This window comes from Chaetodon trifascialis, chromosome 21 (assembly GCF_039877785.1).
Source record: "Chaetodon trifascialis isolate fChaTrf1 chromosome 21, fChaTrf1.hap1, whole genome shotgun sequence".
Lineage (NCBI taxonomy): Eukaryota > Metazoa > Chordata > Actinopteri > Chaetodontiformes > Chaetodontidae > Chaetodon > Chaetodon trifascialis.
Genome location: NC_092076.1, coordinates 14,370,139 through 14,393,888, shown reverse-complemented (window position 1 = coordinate 14,393,888; position 23,750 = coordinate 14,370,139). Strand labels below are relative to the sequence as shown.

The 23,750-nt window shown below is 45.2% G+C and overlaps 1 protein-coding gene across 4 annotated transcripts; it reads left to right on the top strand.

The window, feature by feature from the left end:
• Positions 1–491: 491 nt before the first annotated feature.
• On the top strand, positions 492–21,476 carry mrtfba (myocardin related transcription factor Ba). 4 transcript variants are annotated; one of them, XM_070990074.1, is made up of 17 exons: positions 492–671; positions 5,042–5,129; positions 6,951–7,190; positions 11,264–11,329; positions 11,506–11,561; positions 11,719–11,794; positions 11,955–12,116; positions 12,230–12,405; positions 12,538–12,681; positions 12,779–13,026; positions 13,559–13,724; positions 13,894–14,949; positions 15,075–15,197; positions 15,824–15,973; positions 16,103–16,222; positions 16,385–16,445; positions 17,400–21,476. In XM_070990074.1, exons 3-17 carry the CDS (start codon positions 7,028–7,030, stop codon positions 17,912–17,914), a joined length of 3,282 nt encoding a protein of 1,093 aa, XP_070846175.1. In that variant the 5' UTR covers positions 492–671; positions 5,042–5,129; positions 6,951–7,027; the 3' UTR covers positions 17,915–21,476. The 4 variants fall into 4 exon arrangements, with proteins under 4 accessions (XP_070846175.1, XP_070846177.1, XP_070846178.1 ...); XM_070990076.1 differs by lacking the exon at positions 15,075–15,197 and having other exon boundaries at positions 495–671; XM_070990075.1 differs by lacking the exon at positions 5,042–5,129 and having other exon boundaries at positions 573–671.
• Positions 21,477–23,750: the final 2,274 nt, after the last annotated feature.

Here is a 23,750-nt window from a genome sequence, read left to right as displayed (position 1 = left end):
TACCTTTAATTAACTACAGTTTGAAGTCTTGCTGAATGGAGCTACAAGAACTACCAGTGCTTTATCATTGAGTAAACCTACTCAGTAACTCAATTCAATTCGTACTTTAATAAAAGTCTAATAGAGAGAAAACAGGACACAGTAGTAGCAGCAGCATTCTGATCTGTACATTAAACTGTAATAACAGGGAAATGCTGCAGGTCAGACAGTGTCATTTAGCTTCCCTAAAAGCATAATGAGGGAATGAGATAGGATGACTGATTTCCTCCTCATTGTGGATGTCCAGCAGCTTCGCTGTGGTGAGTTATGCAACATTTCTGAGAACAAAAACCAGACATGATTCATCGGGAGTGTTTCAATAGATATCAGCGGTGGTGTTATTGTGTAGAGCCATAGAAACTCTGGCGAGGCTCACTGAGCGCTGACCAGTGAAGAGGTCGGCGGTCTGTATCCCTCCGCCACTCCCCCAACTGTTCCTGTCCCACAGCGTCATTGCGTCACTCTGCATCCGAACCTAGAGCAGTCGCAGCCATTTTACTCCGCGAAATAAACTTCAATCTCATAGCTGGAGGAAAAAAGCAAAACACAGGAGATAGCTCCGGTGACATTAATGGATATCTCGTTGTGAACCAGAGTTCGGACGGATTCGGGCGTCAAGTCTTTACAATTCGGTAAGACCACATCCCCGAGCCGGCGCTGTCTTGTTTTTAGCATGTTAGCCTGTGCTAACTAAAGCGAGCTAACTAGCGAAACTGTGAGGAGGTTGTTGTTGAGGATCGTCCCTGATATGCAGACGAGGCTCGTTAAGACCACACAGCTAAGCATGGCCAACGATTTGACAGTAACTTATCTTGTGATATGCTTTCTAGTCACGGGAATGACGGCCACACAAGCGCCGCATCGTCCGTAACGATTGCCACTGTCCGCAACTCACTCACCTGTCAGATTTAAAGTAACTAGCCAACGTTAGCTTATCCCACACCCACCCGCCTCCACCTCTGCGATAACAGTGGCTGCGGTGGAGCCGACAGCCATGTCTGCCAATCATACTTCCCTAGGGAATATAGGAAAATGTATTCTCGCTATATAAACTAGCTAGTTGTCAAGTTAGAATTTGTGAGTATGGTGTTTGTGCGCTGTATGGTTTATTATTATTTTTAGCCATTTACTCGTGAGCCAGGATGCTGGGGCAAGCTTCGTTGTGAGTTGGCAGCCCTATTACAGAAGTCATGCCAACCACGCACGCCGTGTGATGAGGCCCCCTTCTCACATGCACAAGCCCGATGATGTTATCTTATTGCTTTCCAGTCGATCGAAGCGAGGAAAGTGAGGTGGTGCTGCAGCAAATCCAAACAGGTCGCGGTCTGTGTGAGTCATCCAGGCAGGATGTGGTGGTTTCAGAGACGGCCCTAATCCAGTCAAAGGCTGTCACTGAAACGTGTGAATTGTTAGCATTAAGTTAAACACTAAGCGCATGGCTGGATGGCAAAGTGATTATCTCAAGGCTGTAAGCCACATATCCCTGTGCGTTTGGCTTATTCCAGCCTCCCGGTGCAGTGTCAGATTGCAGGTAGACTGTCTGCTCATGTCTCCTCAGACGAGGGCTTCCATGTGTCTGCATGGAGCAAATAAAATGAAAATTAAACTCCTATAGTGCTTGATTTTTATCCACATTTAAGCTAAATTGAGAATGTTCCAATATTGGACTTCCTCCTTCCAGTAATTGTAGGAAATCAGACTCCATTGAGTTGCAGGAGTTATTCGGAGTGATCTGCCCACAGAGAAGAGTGTCACCCTGGATTATCAGTCTTTCATTTCTCAGAAACTTCTTTACATAACCAACCTATATCACTCATCATTGCACTCTCTGCTGAAGTTTGGCTCAGTAGCCGCTCGAATGGTCCTTCTTTTCTTAGGTTTTAGGGCTTCAGCCATTGAGACCTTGTTTTTTTTTCTTTGTCCAGTCCTTTTGTACTGTTTTCAGACAATCTTTTCAACAAAGTCCACAAAGGCAGCCAGGAAGGAAACGACACCACATGTGTTTCTGTGGGAACAGAGCAGAGCAGCGACTGTTCAGAATGAGCCACAGCGATGACATCATTTCTGTCTTATCTCTGGATAAAAGAAGACATTTTTGTTGGACGAGACGTGGTCTATTTAAGGCCCAGAAAACTGCAGACTCAAACTGTTGTTTGGCACAGTGCGGCTCTCATGCCGTGTCCTTGTGTGTGTGCGTGCGTGTTTTGTATTTGCACTGTACGTTGGTTCAGCATCTCTGACATAATCACAGAATTAATAGCATATGGGCTGAGGTGATAAGAGCAATATTAAAGAGCCCAGGATTATTTTGATGTGTAGCCTTATTACACAACGTAAGAAGCGAAGTCTTGTTAGATACGGTGGGGTTTGTTGTCTTGACCTGCAGGATAGTATATATTGTATAAGCATGCTTGTTTTAGGTTTCATTCTGTGAGATTTTCATCAGCAGGTCTTCCCAGTCATCCAGAGCTTTGGATATCTAGTTTTAGACAAAGGCTCCTTCTAATCGTCGAGCAAATTCGAAGCTAACTTTTGAAAGAAAGAAAAAAGAAAGTGCGAAGTCTGCTAATTTCCATCATTTGGAGCGAACAAACTAGGCTGTAGTGTAGTTTCGGCAGAAATGAATGAATAAATAGAGCTAGTGTTTTAATCACAAAAGGCCTATGTTCTTTTCTCCTTGTGTCGGTGGTATGTTTATGTCCTTTAACAGGAACCAGACCGCCTTGACTGTTCGTGGTTTATTACCTCTTAGTCAGAGGCTGCAGTTTTCAGTTATCTCATGCTGTCGGTTGGGCGAATGTGTGCGTGTCTGTGTTAGTGCTTGTGGGTATTTCACCACTTGAGGTCTTCACAGCCAGGCCTATTTGTAGTAAAGTTGACCCCTGACCTCTTCCTGTCATAATACAGACACTCAGAAGTGGTGGACCCCTCAGTGTTTGTTACTGTTTGTGAACATGTAGCTATGTGTTCGTAATAGCTGCAAAAGGAACACATGATTGTGATTCCATAGATTGTTTTAAACCCTTACTTCACACACGAGAGGTGTGTGTTTGGCTGTAAAATGTGTATGCTCTTCATTCTGTCCTGTCAGGAAGTTGATTGCGGTGGAACGTCATGAAGTTTCTCACCTGCGCTGCATACTTCAAGGCCTTTTTGTGAGGTTATGAGAGAGGGAAAGAACAGCCTCAGGGGACAGACACACCCAGATACTGCCATCATACTGCAAAAATGTCGACTCAGATGATTACGTCGCAGAACTCTGATCTTCTTGTGCTGCAGATGCGAAAGCACAGATGAAACCTGAAGCCAGTTCTTCAGTTCATCACAGAATCCACCCTGGTTAATCCGACTTGGCCTCATATGCTAGCATTGCATGGAGCTCCTCGATAACCACTGGTCATGTGGACAATAACCTCAAAGCAGCATCAAATTGAGATCTGCTGGATTGTGGCAGTGTTGGCATCCCATTGGTAAAATGCCTCATTTAGAAGAACACACCCAGTGGGAGAATATGACAACACTGCCTGGTAGCAGAATGGCATAGTTCTGCTCTGACTGGTCATGTGATGTATCAGCGGACTACCCAAACCTTTTTACAGTCTCGACCGGTCATTCATTGTTGAAATTTGTGTGGGAAAGTAATACTCATTAAAATCGAACATAAACATAAGTCGCATACGCTTAAGCTCTCTTTCACCCTCTGCTTTTGATCCCACCTTTGGGAGGGACTCCAGTCGTGCGTTTACTTGTGTGTACAATATGTCTGCATTACCCTTTGATGAAACACATGGTACTTGTTGCCCCGTGCCGTTAAAAGAACAGTCCGGGGCAGAGCGACACGCAGCGCCTGCCATCTGGATCCGCTCTTTGATTCTGCCGGGGCAGCTCCGATGTTTATCCCACAACGCCTCGTCAGCCGTGACAGTCGTTTGCTCCTTCTCCTCTCTTTCATAGCCTCCTTTCTCTCCATCGCTCGTTTCTCCCTTTCACTGACCCCCCCAACACATAAACACACACAGCATGTAGTGCTCCAACTCCTGCCGTCGCCTCCGTTCTCTCTCTTTTGTCCTCTTCTCATTCAATTCCTGCCTTTTTATGTCAGCATGCGAGTATTGTTACTAATATTTTGCCAAAAGAAGACAAAATTCACGGTCTCTATGATGCGGTTGTCAGGGGGAGGCTACATAAATAAACATAACTGGCCATTGTCTGTCCAGAGTGTGAGAAAACTGATTTATCCATCAAACCCTAATCTAGTTTGTGTAGTAAGCACGTGTCCTCCTGAGGAGTCCTGAAAGCTTCTGTGAGTGCAGCTGAGTGATTCTTATTCTGAGAGCCTCTCCCTCAGACTGCAGTATGATGCTACATTACAGCTCTTCAGTCATCAGCACGGAGAGTTTCTATTGTCTCCGCACCGAGGATCCACTCCCATTATCATAGAGACCACGGCAGGTTTTCCTAGCAACACGTGAACATTCATTTTCAGGCTGCTATGAGTGTCGGCCAGTTTTCATTCAGGCGTCTTTAAGTGGCGCTTGTCATCTGGTTTATTCTCTGCTTATCTTCAAACACTTCTATTCAAGCAACAGCAGCGTCGGGTTCGACGCTGGGATTTTGTTGACTGTTTTTTAATGGATTTAAACATATAGATTCAGGCCGTATAAGAACACATCGTCGTTTCAGTGGTGTTAAGGGTTGTTTTTGAATCTTGCTCTCTGTAATATAGTAGAGCTTTTATGTTTAGCTTTATCTTGTATGTATTTTGAAGTTGCATTGACTTTTCTGCGATAAACGCAGGAAGAGGGGCCAGCCATTGCGAACGTGGCTGGACGGAGACAGAAATTTGCAGAAACTCACTGAAGAAACTGAAAACCGAATGTAAAAAGTGCAATCTATTTAGTGTGCAGGGTGGAGCTAAAATCCTGCACCATCATCTCTGCTGAGTTTTAGTAGGTTAATGCATTTTGGATATTTACGTTTGCTCCTTTCTGACTTCCCCCAGGTTTGACTCCATGGCTTAGAACGACTCTGGACAGCAGCTAGCTCGGACATCTCTTTCTTCTTTCCCTTGCTGTCCCCCACCACTACAGGTATGGAAGAATATTATTACTTATTTATCAGCAATTACAGTACCTGTGTTGTGAGAATGCAAATGTGGCTAAAGCTTGGATCCTTTGATGCTATCAAATTAAACACCAAAATGAGTGTCTTTAACTTTGGTTTGATCCCACTTAAATTGTTGATCACATAGAGCTCCATCATTTAGCAAAGTATATTAGTTCTGCATTAAGGGCCAGACACTTGAAAGGCAATTAAGAGCTATTTATCTTTCCGCAGTTGTTTGTAGTCCAACTCTTTTTGCCAAACAACCTCCCACTCTCACTAAAGGACAGCCTGGGAGAGATGAACAGCACTTGACCAGAGTCAATGCATGTAAAGTCCCTTTTCGAACAGTTTTCTGAAGCCAAAGGCCTCACAGAGCAGGATGCACAGTTTGATTGCAATCCATAGGAAGTACTTAATGCTGCAGAGCAGAAACTGATAAGCCGCTATAGATGCTGCGACTGGAGTTCTCTTACTGTACTTCTGTCACGGAAAACCACCGAGGTTAAGCCGTTGGAACATCAAGGCACTGTAGCATGGTGTTTCAGTGGCACTCAGTCATCATTAAGGGGCCAGAAAGTGGCTGCCGGGTAGAAGCCAAGTTTTAGAGAGTGGGGTAATTTTGCAGTGGTCGCCAGATTCTGCAGGCGCCAAGTCAGATTGCCGGTAAAAGCCAAGTGAACTGGGATTGACTCCCACGGTGATATTTGATATCTGATCGGTGGAGTTGAATGCTCACTCCCAAAATGTCACAGATACAGTCGGTGACTGTGACATCAGGAGCCCATTTAAAGTTTCTCTCAATTTTTATCCCCGCTTACCATTACCAGAGGAATATTATAAACTGGTCACTGGGGAAGACCATGTTTGGTGTAAACTGCAGTGTTCACTGTCTTCCCGCAGCAGGAAGCACTTTTTCGGTGTGAGGGAGCAAAAGATTCGGCACAGCAGAAGAAGAGGTTTATAAATGGAACAAACTCAGTGTTTGTGTTTGGAAATTATATTTTATTTTAACTGAGGGACAAAACATCCTTAATAGATAACGATACAGTCTTAAATAGCAGAATAAAAGATGATAAAACGTAGAGTTTTTGTTGTGTTTGGATACGTGACATCAGCATTCAGCCAACAGACTGGACAACATTCAGATAATTTATCACTCGTCGTCTCCCTGAGCTGTCTGATGCATTTGGCAATTTAAGAGCCTACGGGGAGAAATAAAAGCAGCCATAGGAACACAGTGCTTCTCCGCCAAAACCAACACATCAGGATGGTTAGTAAAGAGCGCTTAGGTCCTGGAATGGATAGATGTGGGTGCTGCTGCAGAGCGATAAATAGCATCCACGCTGAGACTGAGCAGTCTGTCGTCTTCTGGTTAAGAGACTGTTGAGAAGCCATGGATACTAAAGTGTTTGTTTTGCTCCCCGAAATGTTTCCGTTCCCTCTGTTTGAAACCACCACAGCGACGTCATATTCCAGATTATGAAGCCTGTCTGAACAGTGAGAACATTCATGCACAAACTGGCGTTGTTTCTCATGAGCAGCGGTTTGAAGCGATTATTCAGGATGAATGGCCAACCCGACTCGTTTAATGAATAATTTGGGCTGCGACTGAGCTGTTCCAGATGGCTGAAGCGAAATGCCACCCTTAGCATTTCACCAGTTGGGTGAAGTAGTCATACCAACAGGATGATGATTATATTCTGAATTACTGGTGTTCATGGGAAGCCCACAAAATACCCTTGAGTGATGTACTAGATTTCCCTCTAACTCCTTTTTCTCTCCTTTTGTTTCTCGTGTCCACACAGGTGGCAGTGACACATAACCAAAGGGTCATACCCTCGTTGCTTGCCTGGGATCCTCCCCAATTTCCTCCAGAGGCAGGATGGAGCCCGAGGCCTCTCAGGGGCAGCTAGGAGCAGAGGGGGACTGTGGGATGGTGAGTCTGCTGTTGCCCAGCCCCCAGAGCGAGGCGATGACCCATGAGATGGAGGAGCTGTCACTGCAGCCCACACAGAGTCTGCCTCCGCTCAATGAACGCAAAAACGGTAAGGACGGGCCGCTCTGGCAGGGTGATTGAATAACTGTAAAAAGGCAGAAGAAACATAGTGAGGATCGCAAAATGGCTTAAAAACACTTAAGCACACAGGCACACACTCCCTGAACCAAGTTCAAACTGGCCGATAAAAGTGAATCAACCTCAACCCCCAAAACTTCCATCGGCTTTTCTTTTGTGCAGTGCTTAAGCAAATTATCTTCACCGTGCTAGCCAGCCGGCCTGTTTGCCTCTCATCACCCTCACGATGCTGGTGTTATTTTGGCAGCCACATGGGACTGACTCAGACACTGATGGATGGGTAGATGATGACCAGGCTTTAGGAGTGGGTTGGAGTCACTGCTGCCTTTGCCAGTTTCTAATCACAGCTTAGATGATGCATGAACATCAGTCCAGTGCAATCACTTCAATATTGATCACCGTGCTTAGAAAAATGTAATTTGTTAGATAAGGTCAACAAACGCAGGGTGTCAGCCAGAGCTGTTTTAGGCTGGATTGAACATGGTTTGGATAGACGGACTTTGCGCCGTTGTGCACGTCTGCTGCTGTCTCCAGGAGAGTGCAGTAAAATGTCCTGACAGTGGAAAAAGTTTTGTGGAATGTCAACAGTAGTAGCACCCACTCATCATCTTGGCTTTTGTCATTTCCTCTCCAGTTAGAACACACACCTCATACTTTCCACCCTCTAAGCCGTCCTGAGTATTTTGCCAACCACAGAGTCCTCTCTCTCGCTCATATTGGTTTTAACGTGCAGGTGTTCATCTGTCGACCATCATGACAGGTCTGAGTGTCAAAGACCACCTCAGCTGTGTGATCATGGGGTTTCTGTTACAACTCAGAACCATGTCAGTCTTCACACATATAAACACACACATCTCTGGTTGTCTGTGCGTTATTGGTATTGTGATACTTTCAGATTATTTTCGAAGATGATACCACTCATATCTGCCCTGAGGCTTGAAGCAAGAGCTGTCTTAGAGCTTAGCGTATAGACTGTAATCGGGGAAATGCTTCACCTGTCTCTGTCCAAAGGAAAGAGAATCCACCTATTAGCACCTCTAAAGATCATTGATTAGCATGCTTTGTCTTGTTTGTTCAATTCATACAAAAGTATAAACAGGTAGGTCCAGTTTTATATTGAACAGATGCACATGAAAGTGGTGTCAATCTAACTCTCCATAAGAAAACAAATGAGTGTATTTCCAAAAATATGGAGCTATTCTTTTAATTAATGCATTGTATCTGTAAACACGTCATTTCTGGTTGTTCTTTTTATACTACAGATTTTCTGTTTCACAGTTGATCATCTTTATTTGGCCAGCTTAATACTTGATTAACCTTCGGTGAAACAGACACATTCTTATACAAGCCTTTGTTTCCTCCATTGACCTGCTGACTGGCTGTGTGAGTGTGTGTATGTACGTGCGTGTGTCCGTGAACGTGCCTGTCTCTCTGTGCATAAACAGCTTTGTCATGACATCCACCTTTATCCTCAGCCTGCTTAGGTCACAGGTCAACATGTGTTTGTCAGGCTGAGCAGCGTTTCCCGGAGGAATTCACTGTCACTGACTGGAAGTTTATCAAACTCTTTCGCCTTAAACAAATATTCCGTCTGCATACCTATCTCCAGCTATTGACTGAGTGGAGTTTGGGTCCAAATTGTTCGTTTCTTTCAGGCATATATAACCTCTTTCCAACAAGCCCTGCACAATATCTCTTTAAGTGGATTTCTGTAAATGTTTCACCACAGCTCGAGTTGGAGTCAAAGCACACCGAAGGTTTTGACAGGTTGATCTATGTCAGTTTTGCCTCCAGTCTTACCCTGAGTGAAAGAGTAGCACTCTTAGTGAATGGCCATCAAGAGATTAAAGAAGAAAAATTCAAAGCTATTCACAAAGAAAGATTCAAACAAAGATATTCAAAAAGATTCACAAAGAAAGATTCGAATAGAAGGATTCACACAAAGTTTAAAAAAAATTCAAATAGAAGGATTCAAAAAGATTCAAAAGAAAGTTTCAGAAAGATTCAAATAGAAAGATCCAAAAAGATTCACAAAGAAGGATTCAAAAAGAAAGATTCAAATAGATTCAGAGTCAAAGATTCACAAAGAAAGATTCAGAAAGATTAAAAAAGAAAGATTCAGAAAGATTAAAAAAGAAAGACTCAAATAAAGAGAATCAAACAGAAATATTCAATGATTAAAAAAGAATGATTTGAAACAAAACAGAGAAAAAGATTCAGAATGATTTAAAAGGAAAGATTCAAACAGAAAGATTCTAAAGATTTAAACAAAGATTCAAAAAGATTTGAACAAAAAGATTCAAACAGAAAGATTCAAAAAGATTCTGATTCTGTTATCACTTTGAATCTTTGTGAATCTTTCTTTTTGATTCTTTCTGTTCGAATCTTTCTTTTTTTTGTTCAGTATCTTTCTTCAAAATGTTTGTTTCCCAAGGCCACAACACCCTCCTCCCCCTTTTCTCTCACTTCCCTCTCTCACTCAGTCAGTTTGAGATGGTCATTCTGTGGCTGTGGGCCATCCCAGCCTGATGTGGAGGACTGTGTTGGTTTTTTTTTAACTAGTGAAGACCAGTCAATAGTCTGAGTCAGACATGACGTTTGTGTTGGCAATTCAAACAAAGATTCAAAAAGATTCACAAAGAAAGATTCAAAAAGAAAGATTCAAAAATATTCAAACAAAAGGAGTCAAAGGGAAAGACTCACAAAGAAGGATTGAGATAGGGAAGTGAGAGAAAAGGGGTAGGAGGGTGTTGGGGCTTTGAAAAACAAATAGTCAGGGAGGAATAGAGGGGTAAGAGTCCATGTTGCACTGCGGCTGACAGGATACGATTATAAGAGGAAGGCTGTCACCTTATGATCAAGTGGCTGAACTTCTCAGTTGTGTTTTGGACTACTGTACAGGAGTCCTAGTGTAAAACAATGGCCTGTATGGAGGTAGAGAGACTCTGCTGTACTGGGGTCAGAGCAGGTGAGCACTCCTCTTCCTTGGAGTTACTGTCTGATTTCAAGCTAATGTTATTGCCAGCTTGTCTTGTAGGGCTTTTGAATTGCCACTCTTGGCAGCGAGGAGTCAAATCATGGCAGGTTTATTTGCATGTCCAGTACCAGTTGAGCCGCACCCGAGATGGACCATCTCCATAGTCAGGCCAAAGTGCACCTGATTGCTCCATGCAGGTTGCAGTAATGTCAGATGGGCTTTGTCATCATTCAGGAATGTTTAGTGACATGTTGAAGGAGCCCTGGCTGCTGTTGCCAAACATAGCAGATACTTTGTCAGTTTCTATCATCCCGTTTCTGTTTTTCCAGCAATAAGCGGTCGATGTCAAGCAAAATCCTAACAACTGCCTGAAACCTTGTGATGATAAGCAGCTGGCTGCCAGTGACCGCTACACATTGCAGTAGCAAACAGTACTAAAGTGGGCACTGCTTTTAATAGTCATCCGCTCAATACAAGCGCATCATTAGCTAAAAGCACACCTTCAGGCAGGTATCCCTGTTGTTGTGGAGATGCAAAACCCTTCCGCGCTGGTCTGATGTGCCGAGTCATACCAAACCAACACGTTTGGAAGAGGGCTGTGGGAGTTCTTGAAGGGTTGAGGGTTCATAAAACATTGTTTAGGGGAAGCGCCAGCTTGGAAATTGAAGTTACACAGAAATACAGTAGCTGCTATAGACTCACCACTCTACCACACATCTATGTCTTAAGAGTGTTTATAGAAATGTGGTCGACTGGTGACATAACTGCAGTTCTGAGTGCAAAATGCCTCTTATAGCATGACGTATGTTGTCTACCTAATGACTAGAGAGCAGGATATGAGTGATATATCGGGGGGTGGGGAGAGGTTAGTATGTGGTTACCTTCTTCGTCAGAACTCATTTTCTTCCCCATTTAATTTTCCCTTTTTATTTTTATATACTACCTCATCTGTTCATTCCTCTTTCTGTTTTCCCTCACGTTTTCCCTCTTTTTTCTGCTTGAACATTGCTATCGAAATGCCTCTGTTGTTCTTCTTTTATAACATTTCGTTTGGTTTTTGTTTTCAGTCCTGCAGTTGAGGCTTCAGCAAAGGCGAACCCGGGAGCAGCTGGTGGAGCAGGGCATCATGCCACGTGAGTATAAGCACTGCCAGTTGTCCATCACTCACTGAAAAGCTAATGTGGTGTGGGCGGGAGTATGATAACAAACTCTAACCCTGATAGCTGAGATAATAAACATGTTTGCTCTTTTTTTTTTTTGGTCTCCATAATTTTTCGACAAACTTAAATGAAAATGTTGTGTGTTGCAGCTCTGAAGAGCCCGGCAGCTTTCCACGGGCAGATTCGCAGCTTAGAGAGAGCCAGGGTAAGGCAGCCAGTTTGGAAATAAAGTGCTAAATGTGGACTTCGGAAGCAGAGGAAATACACTCCTGGACCCGTGTGTTGTTTAATGGAGAAGAAAAGAACTGAACATGGAGATTTAGATGATTTACTGACTGCTCTGTGTCTGTCTTTGTCTTTAGACTGAGAACTTCCTCAAGCACAAGATCCGCAGTCGCCCAGAGAGAGCAGAGCTGGTCAGGATGCACATCCTGCAAGGTACTGGTGGTTCTTTAGTTCTCACTCGGCCTTTAAATAAAGCACTGGAATAAAACATTTTGAGGGGAATATGGCTTCCTGTTCCTTCCTATGCTGTTGACAAACATTTTCCCCACATGCAGTATGATATATTCTCTATGTGTGACTGTTCCTTCCTCAGAGACTGGAGCAGAACCCTCACTGCAGGCCACCCAGATGAAACTGAAGAGGGCCCGACTGGCCGACAACCTGAACGAGAAGATCGCCCAGAGACCCGGCCCCATGGAGCTGGTGGAAAAAAACATCTTGCCAGTGGATTCCACCCTTAAACAAGCCATCATTGGTGAGAGTCAGCCATAGTAAAAATGACTAATGCCACCACATTAGTCAACCAGTGCTTTTAGATCATTGAGAAAAGTGAGTGGTGAAGTAATGGACTTGGTTGTTGTCCGTCAGTGGGCCAGGTGAACTATCCCAAGGTGCTGGATGAAGACAGCAGCGACGCCCTGTCCCCAGAGCAGCCGGCCAGCCAAGAGTCTCAGAGTTCCCTCCCCTCTCCAGTGGACAGCAGGGTGCCAGAGACACCCTCTCCAGCCCCACCACCACCACCACCACCTAACACCATGCTGCAGGTCAGATGCAGGACTAGTAATGCTGGTGTTTGGGTACGCCTGCCCAGGAAGCTCTAGATTTTAGTTATTTTTCAGTGTTTCTAAGAGGTTGAGTGTTTGCTTTGCAGTTATGAGTCTCTTTTTGTTATTCAGGCCTTCCCAGTTGCTACACAAGCAGCACCAGACTTTGTAAAGGTGATCCCTTCCCATGAGCCACCCGCCAGCCGCCCAGCTGTCACCCCCATGCAGCCAGTCACCACAGCTGCTCCTTCAAAACCAGGCCCAACACTGGTGAAAGTAAGAGCATTTTTTTTTCTCCATCTCTGAACATAATCTCACGTCTGTCTGTAATATTTGAATGCCGCTGGACAAAGCACATGTTCTCCCACGACAGCAAAGCCAGCAGAAGGCCCCCTCAGAGAAGAGCCGCAGTAAGAAGGGCAAAGAGCCCAAGTCCAGGGTGAAGAAGCTCAAGTACCACCAGTACGTTCCCCCAGACCAGAAGCTCGAGTCCAGTGAGGCACCCATGGACTCCTCTTATGCCCGACTACTGCAGCAGCAGCAGCTGTTCCTCCAGCTGCAGATCATCAGCCAGCAACAGCAGCACTACAACTACCAGACCATATTACCAGCACCGCTCAAGTACGTATATGAAACATCAGAATTAAGAAGAAAAAATGCTAATTGTCTTGGTTCTATCGATAGCGCAGATTTTCGGATTTATGTTTTTCAGGGCTTGACCCCTTTTGTTTTTTTCTTTTCTTCTGTCTCCGCTCTAAACTGCTTTGGCTTGCCTCCATAACTCTTTATCTGTAAACGCCTGAAAGCAAGCCAAATAAAGTTGTTTTCAACGACCCAGGGCCATTAGCGAGTTTCCAATAACAACTCTGTGTCTAATCATATTAATAACTAACAGGATGTTGTGTTCGCCCGCTGCTCTTTTCATGAATGTCCTCACAGCAGCAGCATGGCCAAGCTCCCTTTGAACTGTGCCAGTGCACTGTGGTTTGGTTGACTGGCTTTGTTAGTGTGAGGTGCAGCGTGCAGGATGGATGATGTCCATATTGGAAACACATTTCCTCTCTCTCTTCTCTGTCTCGTCAACAATCTCTCCAATAATACTTCTTTCTCCCACCTCCTATTCCTCTCTTTCTGTGTCTCCTTCTCTCTGTAGACCTGTGGCAGAAGGTCAGAGCAGCAGCGCCAGCAGCCTCCCGACCTCCATCATGGTGTCTTTGCCCACTGCACCTCCACCATCCTCTGTGGCTCAGGCTCGCCCGAACAACTTGCTCTCGAACCGCAAACCAGGTGTATTGCCTGCCAATCTGGAGGAGATGAAGGTATTTGGAAGCCCACGTGTAACAGTAACCACTTCACCCTTTTAGCTTTGAACAGCCCCTGCTGTTCTGATTGTAGGCTAAAGGGAGGAATACTTAGAACACCAGTAACTAGTTACTCCGCTAACACTAGTCCAAAAGTGATGACATGATGATATTTGTACTTGTCTAGGTGGCTGAGCTAAAACTGGAGCTAAAGCTTCGTGGCCTCCCTGTGTCCGGAACAAAGACTGATCTGATAGAAAGGCTGAGGCCTTTCCAGGACAATCCCAGCACCTCTGCTCCTACCACTACCTCCCTCTCCTCCGTCCCCATGGAGGTCACCAGCACAACCACCGCCCCCACTATAGTCCTCCCAGTGCAGCAGGTGGCTGCAGAGAGCATGAACCCCACGCCACCGGTCTCACCCATCCCCACTGATCCCTCCGCCCTCCAGCAGGATTCAGGTATATCTGAGGCTCCTTCTGAAACACAAATGGCAAACTCTGGTGGGGCAGGTCTGCGGTCCTCACCTCTCCTGTCTTTCCAAGTCCCGGAGGAAAAGGACAGGAGGCTCCACGAGAAGGAGCGACAGATAGAGGAGTTAATGAGGAAGCTCGAGCAGGAGCAGAGGCTGGTGGAGGCACTGAAGATGCAGCTGGAGGTGGAGAAGAGGGCCAGCACCGCAGACTCTGTTTCTGTATCTCCCAAAGCCACCACTGTACCTGCCATGAACCCTGTTCCTACTGTCCTGAACTCAAATGTAGTCAAAATGGAGGGTGCAGTCCTGTCAAACTGTCAAACATCCACTGCAGCTACAATCCCAAACTCCATCCTGGGCTCCCAGGCTCTCTCCTCCCTGCCAACGGTGGTCAAGTTGGAGGATGTGACCGTTTCCTCTGGCAAGCCACTCCAGCTGCAGACCCAAACCCAGCTCATCACCCAGATCCAGCCCCAAGCCCAGCCCCAGGTACCCACAAGCCCACAGCTACTCTCCCAGTCACAGAGAAGTCCCAAGCTCCAGACCCAGCCCCAGCCCGCAGCCCCCAGCCTGCAGCAGTTCTTCATCAGCCACACGGGTGGAGTATCCCAGGTGCTGGGTCAGCATCAGACGTTGTTAACCACATCTGGTCAACCTCAGACTCTGCTGACCGCGACTGGCCAAGCTGGAACTCAGATCCTGCTCCCTGTCTCACTACCCAACAACGCCACTGCAATCCAGCTGCCAAGCACCACTGTCAGCCTGCAGGTGAGAGAAGACAGACATAATGTGTCGTGGGGTTACATATGCAGCACAGTTTTATAGGCCATGTTAGAAAGCTGGATGTGTGCACTTGCAAAATGATCCTCTAACACCCTTTGCTCTTATTTCAGCCTGTTCTTCAGGCCACAGTCTCAAATCCCGGCCTGGTCCAGGCTTCAGTTCCTCAGCTGCAAACCACTAAGATGGAGCCGGCCCCCACCCAGCAGTTAGCCAACCACAATCAATTGCTACAAGTCAGTCACACTTCATAACGAGTTGCATCTCTGTTAAAAAATAGTGGAAAATTCTCAAAGCAATTTCCCAGAGACAAAAGCAACGTCTTCAAATTGATCTGTTTATCCAGTGAACAGCCCAGAACCCGAAGATATTTAATGGTGTAAAACAGGCAAACAAATCCTCATATTTGAGAAATTGGAACCTGAGAGTGTCAAGTTAACAGCTTGTGGACTAGTCATGCTCATATTTCTGTAAAAACGTACATACGTTTGGATTGAGATCGTTTCACATTTTAGCAGTAATTCAATACACAGCGGCGTTAGCTGTGCCATGAGCTAATTAAGATAATTGTGTGTAATTCGTGAAACTCCACTCTTCCCATTCCTGCCGCTCTATGTGAGCGCGCTTGTAAAACATGTCCAATTTGCAGTACTTCACATTCCTCCTTTAAAACAACAGCTGCATTTAGTTTTGTCTATGATTACCACATTTATGACAAGAATGTCTGTTTTCTCTTACTTCATTTTTTTGGTTTCAGAAGGGATTTTTGTGTCTTTGTACATCTGCCTTGTTTTGCTGTTATGATGATGTCAGTCCCTCGATGGATGATGGACTGACGTGAGACTGTCCTGTGTCTCGACAGACGCTGACTATGTCCAATAACACCACTGGTTTGGAGAACCAGACTAGAGCTGAGATGAATCCTCAGTGTTTCCTGAGAAGCTCCCCAGAGAGCAGGGTCTCTCCACGGGCGTCACCCAACCACCACATCTCCAACGGACCCCTCAACAAGGTATCAGTGCCACGTTATTAGTCCGGCCTACTTACCGGATGCTTTTTGACATCATGGACTATCTCACACAAGTTTGTCTGTCTTTAGCGTTCTTTTAATTCTGCCTGTATTTTCTCCATCTCTCCTCAGCCTGCCTTCATCCTTCAGCCCACCTCCCTTGTCGCTCAGCCTCCGAAGGCAAGAGAGCCTCCCCGCTACGAGGAGGCCGTCAAACAGAGCCGCAACTTGCACATCAACAATGTTTCACAGGTTAGACAGACACCAGGCAGCAGATCTCAGCTGCTGTGTCCTTCACAATACAAAAAAGCATCAGAGCATACAGGTTTATTTTTAGTTTTCCAGCCTTGAGGAATTGTTTGGCTTTCAGTGAACCAGCTTCAAGTCTCTCATCCTCGCTGACTGTCCTTTCAGGTTCCCACGGCAACCAGCCAGCAAATGGATGACTTGTTCGACATTCTCATAGAGAGTGGAGGTAAGGAGGTGCACGCTGACTGTACCGACATTGTTTAGTGTGAGCAAGTTTAAAACATCGTGGTCTCTGGAAAATGCTGACGGCTGTGGAGGCAGCAGTGTTTTCAACGGTGACGTTACATCGTATGTTAACAGAAGTCAGTACCTTTTCAGTAAGAGATAAATGGTTGAAATAGCAAGACAAAAGTAATGTACAGTGGTTAAGTAATACATGCAAATAGACAAAACACAAGCAACTTAAGAAAACGCCTTCATCAGTTTGACGTCACGTGCTGCAAATGCTCAAAGTAAAATAGACAAAACATGCTGCAAGTATAAAAACATAACGAAATACACAAACACGGTGCATGTAGGACACATTAAAACATTTGTCACAGGAAAGATAGCTTTGCAAAATCCATGTGGTGCAGAAGGTGACACAGGCAACGGTGACAAAACCAGCATACTGCCCACCCCTGATGTCCCAGCTAATCCAAAAATGGGCAAAGAGGTGGAGCTGAGGCAGGCTGAATGAAGCCTGGTTGCTGAAACCTAGCAGCTAGTTCTCACTCAAAGTGACTGTGGCCATAACTTCACACCGTAATGTAACTGAAATGAGTGAGTTACATAAAAATTCACGCCCCGTACATGTTGTCATGAAGGACAAAATTAGCTATAGAGAACAAAACCGTTTTTTTGTACCAGGCTGTAAACCTGTCTTTCTGCTGTAAATTAGGGCATTTTAATGTGGGGGTCAGTGGGGGTTGACTTACTTTTGGGGACAGTCTCAAGTAGCCAATCAAGGAACTGCACTTCTGCATTGTTGCTGCTGGTTTGTCAAGCAGTTTGCTTTTGTTTAGTCTCTTTACACGTGTCCTCTTAAATTGCACCGCATATATGAAAGTAAATGATAAATGGGGTCCTCATTGGTAATCATGTTTTTTCAACCCCACCCACTCCCCCACCCCCTGCCCAGAAATCACTCCCTTTATCCAGCAGGACCCTTCACTGTCTCTCACTAAGACCCTCCCAGTCACGGCAAACATCACCACCCTGCCGGTTGCCACCGCTCTTTCCAGGCCGCCTCCACAAATCCAGGTGGCCCCTCCACCCACCCCGAGCCACGTCATTGGCCAAAGCTTGCCCAGCCTCTCCTCGCTGGCCACAGACAATCAGCTGGAGGCTTTTCTGGAGGGCACACTGGCTGATACTCCGCCAGCGTCAGACCCCCGCACACAGGGCCTGATGGAGGAGCTGCAGGCTCAGCTGATGGAGCAGCAGCCCTACTCACCCATGGACACATCAGACCTGTCCTTCTGCGATTCCTCCTCTCCACCCTCCTCCCTCAACATGGGCCTGTCCGACCCAGGCCTGGACAATATGGAGTGGCTGGACCTTACCATGCCACCAGGCCCCGCTGGGGTGCTCACACCACTGGGGATCCCAACGGACTTCCTGGATTCAAATGACCTCCACCTGCACTGGGACTGACGGAGAGGCGGATGAAAGCAAAAGGTCAAGTCAAGGGAGTAGGCAGAGCAGGGAGAGATGGATGGGTGGATGAGGAGAGGACGAAAGGGACTGAGAGCCACAAAGAGCCCCGACATTTTAAGCAAAAGGAAGAGACAAGATGGCGTTTCTGTGCCGTGTCACTCTTACCACTACATCCAGACCATCTGTAATATTCCCACTATACTACAGGAAGAGACGCTGTACAGGCAGTGCACTGATTCAAGCAGGAGTTTGCACAGCTTTAAAAGAGGCTGCACAGCCAGAATAATGTCACCTTTACTGTTTGAGAAAGGGATTTTGAACAGAGTAGACTTGATTTTAATGATCGCTCACAGAGACGAGGAGACAGAGCCAAATGAACACTGCTGTTACAGACTGTTTGTAAATACTCTCCGAAACACACTAATACAACTGAACTTTCTCTCAGACCGAGAGCCTGAGGAGCATCAGTGGTTGATTGTTTCTACTGGACGATTGGCTGGTCGGCTGTCGGCGAACACTGCGTCTGTTTTACTGTGTACGCACAGTAACTAAATGTAAAACGCTACATATGACGGGAAGACCTTTGTTCACTGAAGCACACTGTGCCATACTATGTTATAAAGGCTGGTCATTACAGCACAATAACCGTCAGTTCACAGACTACACGTGAACTCTAGCTCTAATTAAAACAGTAGTTCTCGAGAAGAACGCATTTGAGGCCTGGCCCGGCCGGTGCAGCCTCAGATCCCGAGTGGTTCCCCTGGAGAAGCTTCGAGGAGCTGCTTCAACCCGTCACATGTGTCCCTTCCCTTTACGACTGGAAGCCAGACGCGCTCAGTCAATCACCGAGCCAGCTTTTAAAGGGATTCCTCGCCGAGAGGAGCTGGAGCCTCCGTTCACACTGGTCCAGTCTACCGCTTACTGTAGATGACGCGTTCGCTGACTAATCTGACGCGTCGTGTACTCGAGTCAGACGACGAGAGGAGCAAGCTCCTCCATCTTTGTGAGAGCTATGCACTAAAGAGGCGGAGCAGTCCGACGGCGCGCCTCGTTCACCTCGGAACAAGGGAATGTGAACTTTGCATTTCATTGAGATGAAGCGATCAATACGGCTGTGATCAGCAAGAAGATGCCAGACACTCCACAGATACTGTCCAAGTATCTTATTTTGAATGTAATTTTTGAAAAGATCAAAAAATGGGACTTAACTCACTCAAAGTCGGCAGCTTTTTTTTTTCTTCTGATAGCAAACTGACATGAAACAACGGAAAAGGGAACAAATATCAGTTCATGACACCCACACACACACGCACACACATAATAGGTGTGAACGGTGTGTGTGCGGCAACTTATATCAAAGAATAAAGTCGTCTCTGGAGAAGACGAGCTTTTGTATCAAGCTGTGTGTGTGTGTGTGTGTGTGTGTGTGTGTGTGTGTGTGTGTGTGTGTGTGTGTGTGTGTGTGTGTGTGTGTGTGTGTGTGTGTGTGTGTGTGTGTGTGTTTTAACAGCTGGAGGAGTCAGAATACCTTAAAGTGACGTTTGGCTGGTGAAATCATCTAACGTGATGCATCAGCCACTGTTGCCTGCGGGCAAAGTTTGTTTCCTGGGTGTGTGAGGGAAGCAAGAAAGCATGTTGCTTTATGTGTGTACGTGTGTGTCTGTCTTCCTGTCTTTTTGCATGTACACCTGTGTGTGTGTGTCTGTGTGCATGATTGTATTCTCGTTTCGTCTCGGGCCGTCTGGAGCTCCCTCTCAGCCGTCGCCCACGCCCGTCTATAAATCAGATCATTTGCTATCCAGCTCACATTTTCAAAAGTTTCCTCTTCAAAAGGCTTCTGATGACTGTTTACCTTTTTACCTGCGTTTTTCAGTTGGTGTCCTGCAGTCAAATACGCACACACACCTTTTGAGGTGCGACACAGCGGGGCGTCAGGGGGAAAGAGGGCTTGTCTGCTTTTAAAGCCGTCATAAATTCTTAGATGTTTATTTTTAAAGGATTGCGTCATATCCCGCTCAGTGTTTCTCTTCAAGCCGAAATATGGAGTTGCTGATTTAGTATCTCAGTTCTGTTTCTTGGGATCGATACCTTATGGCACTTTGAAATAAGATAGCTTTTTGTAATTGTCATTTTTAAAATCTTCGTCCAGTGAAATCACATGTGCAGACCGTTTTTATCACTTTATTCTGTCCTTACGTCAGCGGGCACTAGAGGGCGTCGCCTCTCCTCTGTTGTGGCTTCACAGCACACTTTCAGTGGCAGCATCAGGGTCAAACAAACATTAAACAGGGCTGTTTTTTTTTGTTTGTTTTTTTGCATTTTCAATAAATCAGTTTTCTTCCTGTGTAAAACTGATTTGCTGTTCACATCAGCAATACTCAAACCGATTGAGAGCCTTTTCTGCCAACACTCTCCTGTCAAAGAAGCGAGATGCTCTTACTGCTGCACTTATTTGTCATCATATCATGCCAAGACATGGATGTGCCCAAATCTGAAGCGTTTGACCACCTGAAAGTGTTGCTGCACAGACCTGCTCCTGGGCTTTGTTTGTAGACCTGCTCGCAGGACTAGTTGTGCTCTGTTAAGTTTTTTCCCCACATTGCTGCAAGTGTTAACTCCTAGAACAGTAAGAATCACTCGTTGATTCATGCATATCCTAGAAGAGATGGCGAGTTAATAGTGTTTTTTTTTTTCTTCCGTCTGTTAGCGTTAAGGCTATCAAATTTTTTTTGCCAAGAAGGCAGTGGAACATATTATCACATTTTGTTACTTTTTTGGTATTTATCACTTTTTTAGGGTGAAACGTGAAAGAGAAAAAAACATTTAATCTTGTTTTCATGTTTATGTAAAGTCTGGAAAAGAAGATTTTGTGTGTATATTTTTGGTTTGCAGAGTTTGTTTCATTTTATTTTTCATATCAGACGTACACAAACCTCTTGGCTGCAGCAACGCTCCACATGTATGTGATTTACTCTCAATGTGACACCACTTAACCATTGGCAATTGTGGTCGCTGACTGGCCAGACAGGGACAGCTGAAAGCAATAATGGCTGCATTCCCTTGATATACTGTACTGTATGTCAGATCCTGCCTTGATTTTCTTCATGTACGAACTTTTACTACAGAGTAATACAGTTTAAAAGTTCAAAAGCACTTCTATCTGAGTGGCTGAACGGGGGTTTTTTTGAATTTAAAAAAAAAAAAAGCCTTTTACGTGCAACGTTTGTGGAAGCACCGTCAGTCCGAAGAACCCGTAAAGGTTCCTCGAACGTTCCTGTCGGCTTCTTTGCTCTCATATTTGGAGCTAACAGGCGTCGGCTTAGGCATCCCCGTGTTGACCTCAGCTCTCACGCTTCAGTTCACCTGCGCCATTTATCATCATGTGAGCATTGTACTTTTTTCGGTGGAGAAGCTACACTTCAGAACAGAGCTCTGCACGAGATGCATGTCTTTTGGGGATGTCAGTGGAAGCACAGATGAGGCGCAGAGTTTCTCCACCCTCATCATTTGATTTACATCCTTCATCGTAGCCGAGTCTCTTCTCTATCTCCACCACCCATGCCATGCCTCTTGTCGTTTGTATGCCATATGTTTTGCACATTGTGTACATATTTATATAGATGTAATGCATATTTTTATACATGTGTAACATCCATGGGTCTCTATTTTGTAAATACTCCAAAAGATGTATATAAGGACTGTATGCCTTTATGTGTCAATAAAATTTGGTGTACTGTGACCGCTTCTGCACAAGTTATTTACAGAATAAACAGATGTCTTGTTGCTTTTCAAATACCAGGCGAGAAAACAGAAACACAAGAATGAAGGAAGCCACTGCATTTGAATGACATCGTGGTTGTCACTCGACCATAAAAGTTCTCTGTCCGACTTGACCGGTTATAAGCCCGTGCATTTGCATATGCTCGGTAATATATTTCCATTTTCCTTTCAGATAATGGATGTTGCCCAAACATATTTCCCTTATACCGAGGAAACTGGTCACAAAGGTCATTCCACTGCTGGCAGAGAAACCATGACACTGTGTATGTAAATATTCATACATTTCCATTTAGGATCAGGTGGTTTGGTGCAGCCCCCTATCTGGATGGCAGCGTTTGCTTGATGCATCTTAGTTAAGTCCTTGTTATGCAGTTGTTCTGGTAGGCAAACTGAGGCTGATCTTCACAGTGTGTGTGTTTCAACAGCAGCATCAGAAGACCGTTTAAAGAACAGTGTTCAGTAGGCTGAGACTTTGTCCGGTTTGTAACAGCACTGCATTCGACTGCAAGCACGCTGCACCAAGACCAGATGTAGAGTCAAAAGTGAAGTAAGTCCTGATGAAAGGTGGCATGTGAAAATGCTTGTGGAGTTTCCTTAACGTAGCACTGGAGAAAAAAATCTTCAAGACCACAGGAAATTGTCACTCAGAAGATGTGTATTGTTCTGTGCAAATCACAGAAGGGCTGTTAATGTAGTAATCTCCATATCAAAATGGATAGTAGGTGTGTATGTGTGTCTGGCACTGGGGACAGCGGTGGCGGACGTCCTTCAGGTAGTCCTTGAAGAAAGGGATTAAACAGCAGCCTGCAATACACCTGAAGAAAGGAAGAGTTTGAGGATCTGTGAGGCAAACAAGAACACTGGAAAAACACTCAGCTGAAATACATAAACTAACAATCAGTGATGGAGCATGATCTGTCTATATTTAGCTGACATTAGCCACCATTAGATACGGGTCTCACCAGGCTCCACAAAACTGTGCTTTAAACTGAACAATGGCCTTTCCAAACACAACAAAGACCAATGAGATGAACTAGCCAACCTGCTGCAAAGATGGTAGTGAAAAATTAAAATCCTTTCTCATGCAGCGTCTCTGTTATGAATCATTCATTTAAATGAGCAGTTTGACATTTTGGAAAAATGTTTATTTGCTCTCTTGTTGAGAGACAATCAGTCGGCTACAACCAGGAGACTGTTAGCTTATCTTAGCATAAAGACTAGAAACAAAAGAAAAATACTTTTCCTAACACCTCAAAAACTCTACTTAAACTTATAATTTTTACACTTAATCTTGTATAAAATAAAATGAAAGAGATACAATTATAGTGTTAATTAGTGAGCTTTACAGGTGCTGGAAGGCATATTTTTAACCTTTGGACAGAACTCTTGGTGAGAGAGCAAAGAAGCATATTTCACAACATGTCTCATCCTTTAAAGGCTAAATCTCATCACAGCGGCCTGGCTCGGTAAACATTTGAATGAGGTCGGAGAGGTCGCACCCGATCATGGAGCACAAGCAGCACAGCGTCCACATGGTCTCGCCCACTTGGCTGCAGGTTTCTGTGACGATGATCTCTTGACAGGATGGACACTGGGTGACAGCTGGCGTCTGACCCAAGCTGTCCACTTCCCCACGAGACAAACAGAGAATTACTGGCCAAGTAGACACTCATACTGTTATAATTTTGTGCGTGTGGTGGTGTAACTTACCTGGGACGACTCGGCCTGTTGGTCTTTCTGCCCCAGGCCTAGTTTTTATTCTCTGCTCCAGTGTTGTGTCCACACATGGAGCTGGCAGCAGGTAGACCCCTCCACGGGGTGTCTCAGTTTTATGAAAAGTGGGACACGCATCCTGTTGACCTGATTTAAAACGTGAGCGGTTTACATTTTTTTTAGAGTGACATTTTGATGGATTAAGATATCATTAAGTAAGGAGGAGTGTCCATACACTGGAGGCCATTACTGAGTTTGGAGCTCCTTTCTCGTTTCTCCAGCTCCTCCTTTTTAGCCTGCAGCTCCTCCAGCTCCTTCTGGACGGCATCCAGCTCACTCA